Here is a 13,702-nt window from a genome sequence, read left to right on the forward strand (position 1 = left end):
TATGGTTGTCTGGCGCTACCTGTAAACGTTTCTATCTCTGCCATCAAATTGATCAGAGTTTCTCAACCTTGACAACTTTTTAAAAGATTTCAAATCTCAGAATCTTCCCCCACCATGTTGCCTGGGGGGATTCTGGGAGTGGGAGTCTTTCTGGGAGTCAAAGTCACTCTTTTTATTCTTAATAGATGCATTTTATTCTCCTTATGTACACTGAGAGCATATGAACCAAAGACAAATTCCTTGTGTGTCCAATCACACTTGGCCAATAAAGAATTCTATTCTATTTCTATTCTATTCTATATTCTATTCTTAAAAGTGGCCAAGACTGATTAACTTTGCAAGAAGGGAAGATGCCCGACGATGCATATTGATAAAATTGGTGGAATTAAACTGGGTTGCGAGAAAACTTTCCTCTTTCTTTGTGTGCTTCCTCCCCGCCCCCTACATTTACTGTTTAAATGTAGGGCTAGAATAAGTGTAGTCTGTTCTGAGGTCAACTTTTTTCTCGGGAGAAAAAAAATCGTGGTAGAGAAACCCGGAAGTCAACCTAACGGTGTTAGTAGACATTAGTAGCTCACTGGCGCTCTTGCGTGCAGTCGGAAGCGAGGCGCTCTAGGTGGGAGTAACAAAAACAAACAGTCGAGGGAAGCTGGGGGGAGGGGCGGTTGGCAACAAGATGGCGGCGGCGCGACGGAGCCGTTTAGGGTCTCTCCTGCTGCTGGTGGTTCTCGGCTCTGAGACGGCTTGGGCTGACCTGGAGCCCGCTCCGAATACTCTTTCGGAGGCTTTTGAGCCGGCCTTGGGAAACACACTTCCGTGTCAACGGACGTGCCAGAGCACTTACCCGCTGCACACCTACCCCAAGGTAAGAAATGGGGAAAGCGGCGGGGGCGGCTTCGCCCCTAAATCAGCTGCTGGGCAAATGGTTTGCGGGGCTCCTCCTCCTCCTTCTCTCGGGGGCCTGATTAATCGGGCGGGGGGGTTTGCCGGGAGGAGGAGTCGAGAGGGGAAGTGCCACTGTTTCTTCGTGTGTGTGTGTGTGTGTGTGTGTACGCACACCACACACCTACATGCGCGACAATAAAAATTACTGGGTGGGGATTTAGAAACGGGAAAGGACGCCATTCAGACAATATGTGGATCAGCTTGCCTCCAGAAGTTGTGAATGCTCCAACACTGGAAGTCTTTAAGAAGATGTTGGCTAGCCATTTGTCTGAAATGGTATAGGGTTTCCTGCCTAGGCAGGGGGTTGAACTAGAAGACCTCCAAGGTCCCTTCCAACTCTGCTATTGTATTACAATATGCTGTAATATTGTTAATGAAAGCAGATTGGGTTATTCAGGTAGTCCTCAATTTACAACAGTTCGTTTATTGACCATTCAAAGTTACAGCAGTACTGGAAAAAAAGTGACTTAATGACCGTTTTTTTCACACTTACGACAATTGCAGCATCCTCATGGTCAGGGATTCAAAATTCAAACGCTGGGCAACTGGGTTCATATTCATTTACGATGGTAGCGGTGTGCCCCGTGGGAGAGGATGTCATGTGATCTGCTTTTGGCATCTTCCCGACAAGCAAAGTCGTTGGGGAATCCAGATTCACTTTAACAACTGTGTTACTAACTTAACGAATGAGGCAATTTGCTTAATAACTGCAGCAAGGAAGCTCATACGGTGGGACAAACTCGCTTAACAAATGTTTCACTTAACAGCATAATATCCGCTGTTAAGTGAGATGTTTGTTAAGTGAATTTTGTCCCATTTTACAACCTTGCCACGGTTAAGTGAATCACTGCAGTGGATCAGTTAGTAACATGGTTGTTAAGTGAAACTGGTTTGCCCCCATTGGTTTTGCTTGTCAAAAGGTTGCAAAAGTGGAATCACATGAGACAGCTACAATCGTAAGTATGAACCGGTTGCCAAGTATCTGAATTTTGATTACATGATCAAGGGGCTGCTACAAAGGTAGTAAGGGTGAAAAGTGCTGCTTTTCAGTGCTGCTGTAACTTTGAATGGTCACTAAATGAACTGTTATAAATTGAGGACTACCTGTAGAGTTTTCTAATCCCAGCTCAGGTAATTGTCAGCTCAGGTGAAATGTAGGAGCTGCTATACATCTGGAGTGTGCCATATTCTGAAAGATTGGGTTATACATGAAATCCACTCAGATGCATACACACACTTTTCTCCTTTAATTTTTTGGCACGGAACAGACAACATTCAACTGAACTTCTTTTTGTAAGAAAGGAAAAGGAAGGAGTAAATTTCTACCTCTGTATTATGCCTTTCTTGGCCAATAGATGGGGCCCAACTGATCTACACAGAATGAAACTCCAGTTTCTAGTTTATATTAACTCATTAAGCTATGAATAAGGTTTTCTGCTTCCTCCCTAATCTGTGGTGGTAAGGATCATATTGAGCAATATTTGCATATTCATGGCATATTTATTTCTAGCAGTTTTATTTGTACGTTAAATTATGATGGGAATAAAATTGGAACACAGAGTTGTCACCTTTCTAATATCTTAATATTTATACATTTTGTATGTAGTTTTTTATTATAAACCACTGTATTAAACCATGACATTCATCAACTGTCATATCTAACTTATCAAAACTTGGGTTTTCTGTTGAAAATGACATAGTGAAACAATACATTGAAATATCATAGAAGCTAAATTGTCCAGGATATACTTTATATTTTGTTATGTACTGTATTGAGAACTTTTACAATAAGGTTATCAAAATAATTATGGTGACTTTCTTGACATTTATCAGGAAGAAGAACTGTATGCATGTCAAAGAGGTTGCAGATTATTTTCAATTTGTCAGTTTGTGGATGATGGAATTGATTTGAATCGGACCAAAGTGGAATGTGATTCTGGTAATATAAAGTAGTGACTTTTTCAAGTTATAATAATCCCCACCCCCACCCCAATGTTTAGAGGAGTGTAGAAAGATTTTGGTAACCTGGTAAATTGCAAGTAAAATGTCATAATCACAAAGGTCACATAAAGCCTGCATGCTAATGAAATATAAGACAGAATGTGAATTTGAGCCCCAGGTACCAAAGAAAAGATTAGCTCCTAAATCACCACAAAAGGAAAAGTGATCGGAATTAGAATATCCACCTCAATTTAAAATATTAAGGATTAGAAATTGTGAGAATTTTGAGATGCACTCCTGGGATTGATTAAATATTGTTAATATTTGGCTTTATTAGTAATCCTACACATTTGGAATATTGAAGTTATTCTTAAAATATTAAATATTAGTACTTTAATAGGGATAACAAATACATGGCACAAAGAAATGTTATCTATGTTTAAATGAATTAATGGGAAAAATGATAAGGGATTATAAAGAGAGAATAGTATTGTTGAAGTTGGAAGATTAGGATTACACATACTTATTTGTATTATTATTGTTAGTGTTTAAAAAAGATTTGACCCAGTCAATACACTGTCCACAAAAAATGTATGGTGTGAAAGAAAAACTGCAAATAAAACACGTTTTAAAAAATAAGAATATCCACCGCAGTTAACAGACAAACATACTGTAGCTATCCCATTTTCAAACAAACAGACAATACATGCTCTAGGCCAGTGGTGGGCAACCTTTTTTTTCAACTGAGCCAAATCTCGCCAAAACCACGATTGAAATTTATTTTGAGAGCCACATTTTTAAAACCGAAAATACATGTCACTCGCCGCCCCGAGTCCTTTTGGAGAGGGTGCGGCTAACAAATTAAATTTCATTTCATTTCATTTCATTTCTCCCCCTCATGTCACATTTCCCCCCCCCCTCCATGATGGCCATCACGCCTTTCTTTTTACCCTGCCCTGTTCACATCTCTCATTTCCATAGTTAGGCACACTTAATTCATAATCACCCCCCCCTCCCATGATGGCCATCAGTCACCCCTTTCTTTTTGCCCTGTTCACAGTTCACATCTCTCATATGAGTACATAATTCATAATCATCCCCCCCCCCTCCATGATGGCCATCAGTCACCCCTTTCATTTGTCTCTCCCTGGCCCTGCCCACATCTCTCATTTCCAAGTTCAGAGGCATATAGTTCATATTCATCCCCTCCCCCCCTCCATTCCCCCCCAACCCTTCCTTTTTCTGTCACAGAAATTGAGTTCCCAGAGGCAGGCAGGCCAGGCCATTGCTACACCTACCGGATGACACGCTGCTGATTTGGGAGGCACAGTCTTCTTCTGAGGGCGGCAGACAGAGAGAGGATGCTGCCTCGCCGCCGCCGCGCTACACAGAAAGTCACGCCCCCCCCTATACCACATGACCCAACTGGAGCTGTGTGGAGCCGACCGCCAGGGCTGCACACAGGGCGCGCACTGACAGAGGCTAGCTGCAGAGTCCTGACTTTTGGGGCGGCCGCACGAGAGGAGGGAGGGGAGCGGGCGCCCGGCACACAGAAGAGCCGCATTAAAGTGTGTAAAGAGCCGCATGTGGCTCGCGAGCCGCGGCTTGCCGACCACCGCTTTAGGCAAAACAGCTCCTATAATAACTGATGCAGAGCTCTATCTACCAAGCCCTTCCCAGCTTACCAAATAGTGGTTAGAGACACTAACAGCCTGCTGTTTTAGAAAGCCTTGAGGCTGGCTGCTAAAGCTTCCTTTACCCCATTCTACTTTCTGAAAAAATTTCAAGATTTACACATACTCTAGAAAAAAGGGATATAATGCTAAAGCCATTTATTTTTATTTATTTAGCTTATAGAGGTAAAAGTTATTCAAAGGCTACATGTTGCATATTGCCTTTTCTTGGAAAACAAATCTAATGGTTGATTTGGCTTATGACAGTGATGTCTAACCTTTTCAGTACCGAATGCCAAAAGCGCACATGAACACCCATAATGCAATGCGAGCACACCTATGCCCCCCCCCCGTGCACGCTCCGCCCCCCATGCATGCATGACAGAGACCCCGAAAACCAGCTGGCCAGTGGGAGGCGTACGCCCATGCGTGGTGGAGCATAGCTGGAATGACGACTTGCATGCCCACAGAGAAGGCTCTGCATGCCACCTGTGGCACACATACCATAGGTTCGCCATCATGGGCTTATGACATAAGCCCAGTGAAATTTTGCTTGCTTTCTGTTTTGATAACACTGTTCTGAAATCTTGTGCATTGCAGTATGGCACTTTATTCAACGGTAAATCCTACTGACTCGACTAGTATTCCTCTCCAAGTCAGCATGCATAGGAATAGACGCTTAGTAAATGTGTTTGATACACATTTATGGGAAGACTATTTTCCTTTGTAATTTATTTCCATGGTTTTTCTGATGACATGCTTGACTGTTTCCTCCTATAATCGTGATGTATAGTAAGTTACATCTCAAGAGATTCTAAAAAATAAAAGGATCTGCCTTCTACAAACTAAGGATCTCCAGAAAGCTATACCAAATTATTTCCTCTTCTCTCTTTTTAATATTCTATCATTTAGTTATCTTGGATTTTGTTTACGGATTGTGAATGTTAAATTCGTTGGATCTCAGTTTGCATTTTTTAAAATATTGGCATGTTCTATTAGTATGGGTGTCAAGAAGAAGAGTCCGAAAATAATAGTATTAAATAGTGGTTTTATGTTCATCTGTGCTTCATCACTGCTATGGAATGTGCAGTCCTTAAAACTGAGATAATTGATGTTATTTTGCAGCATGCACTGAGGCATATACCTCCCAGTCTGATGAACAATATGCTTGTCATCTTGGATGCCAGAATCAGTTACCATATGCTGAACTGAGACGTGAACAAGTAAGTAATCTTAACTGTTAAAGCAGAAGCAGTTGAAGTTCACTGCTTGTACTCCTATTCTGCAGCTGATTTACATGCATGTATGAAGAACTCTTTTTTTAAAAAAAAATCATTTTTTTATTTGTAGCTCATGTCCTTAATGCCAAAAATGCATCGACTCTTCCCACTTACCCTTGTAAGATCCTTTTGGAGTGATATGATGGAAACTGCCCACAGCTTCATTACCTCTACCTGGACTTTCTATCTTCAAGCTGATGATGGCAAAATACTGATATTTCAGGTAATTGCTAACTTGTGTCACTAAAATGTAAACAAGTTTGTACAAAGGTGCTTCTAATTCAGTTGTAAATTAAACACTTGGCTGTTTTTTTATAGGGTTTTAGTCTTAAGTTAATTAGGTTTGTACTTTAAAATGCTTACAAACTAATGTATCTTGAGGAAGATAAGTAGCCCAGAAACACAAGAAAATAAATATTTGTTTCTTTCTTTCTTTAAATAAATACAGGTAGATCTCAACTTCAGACTACAATTGACCCCCAAATTTCTGTTATTAAGGGAGACATTGTTAACTGAGCTTTGCCCCATTTTACAACCTTTCTTGCCATGGTGGTTATGTGACTCAATTGCAGTTATTAGGTTAGTCATATGTAAAGTTTCCCCACTGACTTTGCTTGTCAGAAGGTCGAAAAAGGGGATCACGTGATCCCAGGACACTGCAGCTATCACAAATATGAGTCAGTTGCCAAGCATTTGAAGTTTAATCATGTGGCCAGGGGGATGCCATAACAATCATACATATGAAAAAGTCATGTCACTTTTTTCAGTTCCGTTGGAACTTTGAACAATCACTAAATGAACTGTTGTAAGTTGAGGACTACCTGTAAATAAATAAATGTGACTGCTTAAACTAAAATTATTAATTCCTGTGTATGATGATTTTAGCTTTGTACACATCTTTTACACTAATTTGAAGATTTTATTATTATTTCAGTCCAAACCAGATGTTCAGTATGTACAAAGTCCTGATCAGGAAAACCAAGATTTGAAAGAATCATCACTAGCCAGGACATCTTGTAAGTTACCCCCAAAAAAGTTGGGGACTATAACAGAAGTAATTGAGGATTGTAAAAAGATGTTTCTATGCATTTATGAAAATTGTATATTTTTTAAAAATTAGCAATTAAGATTTCTTATCACCTTTTAATTTGTTTTGTGTACTTATGATAAGAAAATATAGAACTGAACATCAGATAAATTCAGTATAATGACTAGAAACTCCATTATTTACATAAAAGTGAAAACTCACTATATCTGTGGCATGAATGAGTTCTGCCATGCCAGAGTTCTGCTGGTAATTTACATAGGCATTCATGCAAGTCTGTACTTCCTCAAGAATAATTCTTTAATTATAGACATACTGGTTAAGCATGTAGATGTCTTCCTAAATGTCAAGAGTAAGACTTCAAAACAATTTTTCGTTTATATTACCGCAGCTGAAGCATATTTTTAAATGAACAATAGTTGCCTTGGTGGCTGAACTCCAGCAAAACATAGCATGCTTATAAAAATGTAAATATGCACATCTTTTTAGATGCTGTTTTCTTCCAGGATTTTCTTCTAGCGAAAGACAAACCAACTTTTTAGTTTTATCCTAATCAAGAAAAAACTTATAATGTTTAGCATTGTGATTTTTCTGGAAGAAATAAAGCTGGAAGATTAGCAACAGTAATATTTACAACTTGAAAAACATGCATAGTCAGACAACTGAGTGTGCATATACACTTGTCATCTTTTTCCTTTTTTTTAAAGCACAAAGATGCAAAATGTATGAGGGCAAAGCTACAATTTAAAAAAAAACCAAAAGCACAATTTTATAACTTAGGGAAAACACATGTGGCTGGATCCTGTTTTGAAATAGACCATTCCATTTTTTCTTACCTGACGTGAACTTCATTGATTCTAACAAAATTATGTGAGATGCAATGGTAATTCTCATTTTCCTGTGACAATCCATTTATTTCAAGTGCTTCTGCTTTCCAATATGTTAGTATGTATGGGTGTGTCACTGTGTAAGCCATGTCAATCAGACTAATGTTCCACAACTTACTTGCTTAAGCAGCCTGTAACTATTTTGCTGGTTTTGAAAGTTGATAAGATCATATCTAAAATATCTACAATACATTATAAAAATTACCATGCGAATCACTGAGAAAAAAATAGTCATAGCAAATAATACTTTTAACTAATTATATTCAGTCGTGCCAATATATTGATGGATTTGTTCAATCTGCAAATGCTGTATGAAAATATTTCAAATAGGGTAATCATACAAGTTTTCTTTGATTTTTGATACCCTCTGTTTAACTTTTTGTTAAACTTTGCTTAACTTATTCCAGAATAATTTAACACATAGACTGAAAGGTACAAAGGTTTGCTAGATATCTATATTTCTTGATTAAAAGCTCAACAAAGTTTTACTATGATTTTTTTCAGTAGACTTGCAGTTGGGAGGTCCACATTCACGTAAAGGATCTTTTGATGAGGATGAAACAGAGAGTTTCTTCAAATGTATTTCACTGTATGTATTTTTGGTATATGGAGTAATAGAGTAGCAGTATCTTTAGTTACCTACATTGAAGTTGACTAATTAACACAGTTGTGTTTTGACTTCAATTTGAAAACAGTTTGCCTGAAATGGTATAGGGTTTGCTGCTTGAGCAGGTCGTTAAGTCTAGAAGACCTCCAAGAACGCTTCCTATTCTTTTATTCTTTGGAGTTGGGTGGGTTTAAAAATAGATATGTCAAACCTCTTCTACTGCCCTTTTTCTAAATGAACAGTTATGCCGATTAGTATTTGACTTTTATGTTGGCTGTCTGTAATCATTCCTTACCTAAAACGGAGGCTATTTGAAAATCCTAAATTCTCAAATATAGTAATATTCTTCTGAAACTACATTCAGGTTGTTGGGTTTAATTGCGTAGGAGCAAATTGGTTTTCAGACAGGGAATTAATATATGGAAAATATTTTCAATAAACCTCCATTTGTTTTAGGAATATTATGTTTTCTTGCCTTCTAGAAATTCTGGTTGGATATTAACAACCACTCTTCTCCTGTCTATACTTGTGTTGCTGTGGATTTGTTGCGCAACTGTTACTACTGCTGTTGAACAGTATGTTCCATCTGAGGTAAATTATCACTTTATGTTATGCTATGGCTTTTATTCAGGTTCCTTTTGATGGAAATATGTGATCAAATAAACCTCTTGTTCGGGTTTGTAAATAACCCAAAATTGTTCATAAGTAAAATTATTCATTCCTGTCATTAAAATAAGCATGCAATTTTAATATCTATTTATCTGTAAGAAATATTAGGAAAGGGGCTTCATCAAGTTCCCCTTGGAATCCACTGGTGAAAACACAGTGATCTCTCAGAGGCTTTTATGGCCATCTCCATATATCCTAACATACATGTATCTCCAAAGATAATAGTTCTGCTGTGAAAGCTGCAATTAAATGGCCCATTTTAATCCCACTTTGTTTTCTTTTTCTAGAAGCTGAGTATCTATGGAGACTTGGAATATATGAATGAACAAAAATTGAATCAATATCCAACCTCTGCTCTCGTGATAGTAAAATGTAAAGCTGATGAACAAGAAGCGGGACCCCTGCCTACAAAAGTTAACTTAACTCAATCAGCAATATAAAACGAAAAAAACAGATTTATTAATCTAATTCTTTGACTTCTGTTAATTCTGGTAGCTTTTTAAAAATGATGAGGCCTTGGAGTAAGTTAGCTAGTATTTAGATTCAAACAAAATTGCAGAATCAAAGAAGGAATGGATATCCGCCTCTTTCAGCTGTCAAGCAAATCACATGGGTACAAGGAGTTTGTAGTGTATTTACACTTGTCTATGTTTTCTTGGATTACTAAAAGTCCTAAGTATTTGTCTATGCATTGACATTTGTATATTATGAACATATGTCAGAAAATATATTTGGAATCTGTTTCAAAAAGTGTAATAACTTTTTGGTAGTCAAAGGCACTTTAAGTTATTTTAGCTGTGGATAAATTAAACGACTGTAGCATAGCTTGCAAACTCTTTACCATTTCAAACATCCCTTTTTCCACAACTAAAAATAAAATTTTGTTTAACCTTATGCCTGTTTCCTCTGATTAAATAATTGTGGGTAAAAAATAAACTTTAATAAAATCCCTCTACATATTAGAGTGTTACTTTTGCATTGCATTCCATAACAAGCCTTATAAAATTAGACAGCATTCTCTTATGAAAGTTCTCCTTCAGTTTGTCATTTTAGATTCATGGTGCCACTTTTCAAAAACTTTACTAAGAAGAATATCACTAGAAATCTTGTTTGACTTCATCGATGCAATATTTACCATGAACTTAATGGACTTATAAGTAGAAAACCTAATTTTCCTATAGCTCTCTCAAAAGTTCTTCCCTGCCATATTTTTATGTTCTAAAAAATGCAATTGAAAATAAATTTGATACATTAATGCGTATTACAGTGGAAATTTGTTTAGTGTTAAAAAGAAGGCTCTAAAATATTTGTTCCATGTTAATAAAATATTTTGGGAAAACACCCCTGAACAACTACAAAAGGCTGAATATTGTCTCTCGACTGTTTTTAAAAAACAAATATAACTCTTCTGAGCATTAGCTCTTAGGATACATGATAACTTCTACTATATCAATTATTTTTATTTTTATTTGCAGGCATTAAGTTGTTCTAACTATTTCAACTGGAATTGCTTTACATTATTTCTTTTTGAATTCCAACTCTTTATGATGCTTCTGTCTCTGGTACAGATCTAATGCTAAACAGGTTACATTAAACATGCCTGTGTAGGTTGAAAGAAAGTTGTACATTCTCTGTTGGAGGCTCTTCAATATATTACAATTTGTTCAGTATGAGAAACATTAACAAAACCATAATCGTCATTCTACGATAAATTCATTAAAAGAGCCAGTAGTTTAGTATTTATAATGTTCAGCTTTTATTTCTTTAGTAGGCATAGCCTACTTACTGTAAATAATATTATTATACAAAACTTAAGGTTCTGTTCTGAGAACAATTCTGAAAATTCCTCAGCGGGTTAGATGGGAGAAGTAAGCCTTTCTATGCTAGATAATCTCACAATAAAAGCTGTCTCTAATTCCCTGCTATCAATATATCACCATAGTCTGTTAAAAACAATGAAGCCAATTGTATAGGACAGTGGTGGGCAACCTTTTTTTTCAACTGAGCCAAATCTCGCCAAAACCACGATTGAAATTTATTTGGAGAGCCGCATTTTTAAAACCGAAAATACATAGGATGGTACACTGTTTTTAGTTTCAATAAGTTTTTATTGAGAATATTCCGCATGCAAGTATCCACATAGGTCGGGAGGATACAAATAACACAACTAATAAAATAAAAACTTTAGAACGATATTATTTATCGATAACGTTAAATTCCGTAAAATTTGCCTTACAATGTAGAGAAAATTACATCCTGACAATGACTGACAAAGTCACAACCACTAATGTGAACATTGGCCTTGCATTTCCTTGGATAGTTTGAGTAAGTCAGGTTTGTATGTTGTTGCTTTTAATTTCATCTCCCTCTCCCACTTTCTTTCTTTTTTTTTCTTTTTCTTTCTCTCTCTCTCTCTGGCTCTTTGTCTCTCTCTCCCTCCCTCCCTCTCTGTCTCCCTCTGTCATTTTCTCTGGGTGTCTATCTGTCTGTCTCTCTCTCTCTCTGTATCTCTGTCTCTCTCTCCTCCTTCCCCCATCTCTGTCACTCTGTGTGTGTGTGTGTGTGTGTGTGTGTCTCACTCACTCTGTGTGTGTGTGTGTCTGTCTCTGTCTCTCCCTCTGTCTCTCTCCCCTCCCTCTCTCTCTGTCACTCTGTGTATGTGGGTGTGTCTGTCTCTCACTCATTCACTTAATCACTCACTCTGTGTGTGTGTCTCTCTGTCTGTCTATCTTTCTCTCCCTCCCTCCCCCTCTGTGTGTGTGTGTGTGTGTCTGTCAGTCTCTCTCTGATTCCCTCCCTCCCTCACTCTCTCTGTCTGTCTGTCTCATTCACACACACACACACACACACACTGTGGTCACCTTGTTGAGTGTTTCAATCACATTTGAAATGTGATTGGAACACTCAACAAGGTGACCACAGTGTGTGTGTGTGTGAATGAGACAGACAGACAGAGAGAGGGAGTGAGAGAGGGAATCAGAGAGAGACTGACAGAGACGAATCAGAGAGGTACTTTTAACTACCTGGCAGCGGCGTTTTGGCTTGGGGGGCTCCTCAGAACTTCCCAAGACTTCGGAGGGAAGTTTACAGCCCTCCCTCGGAACGCTTCGGAGTGAAGCTTCTTCAAAAGCCCTGGCGAGTGACAAGAAGTCTCCCAGGCTTTAATTTGCCGAGCTGTGCGCACGCGCCTGTTTTCCACGCCGTGGAGCAGCGGCGAAATTCTGGGCGGCGAGCGATGATTCTGGGGGCCATCCGGGAAGATGAGGAACGCGAGGGGGGACCCTGCCCCCCCACTGATGGCCCCCGGAATCATCGCTCGCCGCCCAGAATCTCGCCGCTGCTCCACACCGTGGAAAACAGGCGCGCGCGTACAGCTCGGCAAATTACAGCCTGGGAGACTTGTCTCGCCGGGGTTTTGCAGAAGCTTCCCTCCGAAGCCCGAGAGGAGGGAGGGAAGTGGGCGCCCGGCACACAGAAGAGCCAGATTAAAATGTTTAAAGAGCCGCATTTGGCTCGCGAGCCGCGGCTTGCCGACCACTGGTATAGGATATAGGAAATACAAATGCAGAAAGTTTCAAGAGGTAATGAACTTGCTAATTAAAACAATTACAAGAACCTCTGATCAAAAGACAAAACTAGTAGAAAATCTAGATTTGAATGAACTTTATTTTTTGCCCTTCATCTCATAAAATCTCCAGGAATAAAGTTTGGGGGAAAAACAGAGAATATGGTTTCTTGGCATTTTTTTTTAAAAGGAAAATGTTGTATAAAATTATATATACTTCAAAATATATCTTTAAGAAAATACGTGTTTCAAATTATACCTCAAAATTATTTTGACCTAGTCATGCTCAATGAATCTGATTTAAGCTACAGTGAGATATCTGAATTCTTCATAACTATAGAGAACTATAAAATATATCTGTTGTGAATGTAGTTCCCAATACATAGGGAATTATTCTGGCCCTTCCCTCTTTGCTGGACAGAAGAACATTTGGAGTTATTTTAAATTCTGGCAGAACTCCATAATCTGTGGATTGAATCAGTCATAGCTGTGGTTTCCCAGAACTACTCATTGCAGTGTGGATATGTCTGGAACCTAAGGATGTCCAGCTAATTGAGATATGAAAAATCTATCTCATGAGAATTCTGGTTTTTAATAAATTCAGCCAAGAATCTCTAATAAGATGAATGTCTTTCACTGTATTGTGATAAGTCTCCTGTCTTGAGACTGATAAGGGCTGAGGCTTAAACACCTAATTCTATAATTTAAACAGAGAAATAAATTATAGAATTAGGTGTTTAAGGCTTAGTCCTTATCAAACTGGGCACCAAATTACTTTGAGTGTAATTTGTATTGATTTTTTAAAAACTTCTCCAGATTCTTGCTTATGAAGTTTCTGGTTGAGAGAACAAACAACATCCTGTGGTGTAGGTTAGAACATTTTTTTAACTGACTTACAAGCTGTATCACTCTGCCTTGAATAGCTTTGTTATTAGATCCAGGAAACTACAGACCTATCAGCCTGACCTCAATACCAGGAAAGATTCTGGAGAAAACAATCAAGCAACGAATTTGCGAACACCTAGAAGCAAACAAAGTAATAGCCAAAAGCCAACATGGGTTTGTCAAAAACAGATCATGCCAGACTAAT

General features: G+C 38.3%; 1 protein-coding gene across 1 annotated transcript; it reads left to right on the top strand.

Annotated features, from left to right (window-relative positions):
* The first annotated feature begins 623 nt into the window (after positions 1-623).
* TMEM59 (transmembrane protein 59) lies at positions 624-9,941 on the top strand. Its single transcript, XM_081949320.1, has 8 exons — positions 624-865; positions 2,779-2,884; positions 5,685-5,782; positions 5,910-6,062; positions 6,774-6,855; positions 8,276-8,360; positions 8,861-8,969; positions 9,335-9,941. Exons 1-8 carry the CDS (start codon positions 677-679, stop codon positions 9,485-9,487), a joined length of 975 nt encoding a protein of 324 aa, XP_081805446.1. The 5' UTR covers positions 624-676; the 3' UTR covers positions 9,488-9,941.
* The last annotated feature ends 3,761 nt before the right edge of the window (positions 9,942-13,702 follow it).

This window comes from Natrix helvetica, assembly GCF_964273705.1.
Source record: "Natrix helvetica genome assembly, chromosome: 3".
NCBI classification, from domain to species: Eukaryota; Metazoa; Chordata; class Lepidosauria; order Squamata; family Natricidae; genus Natrix; species Natrix helvetica.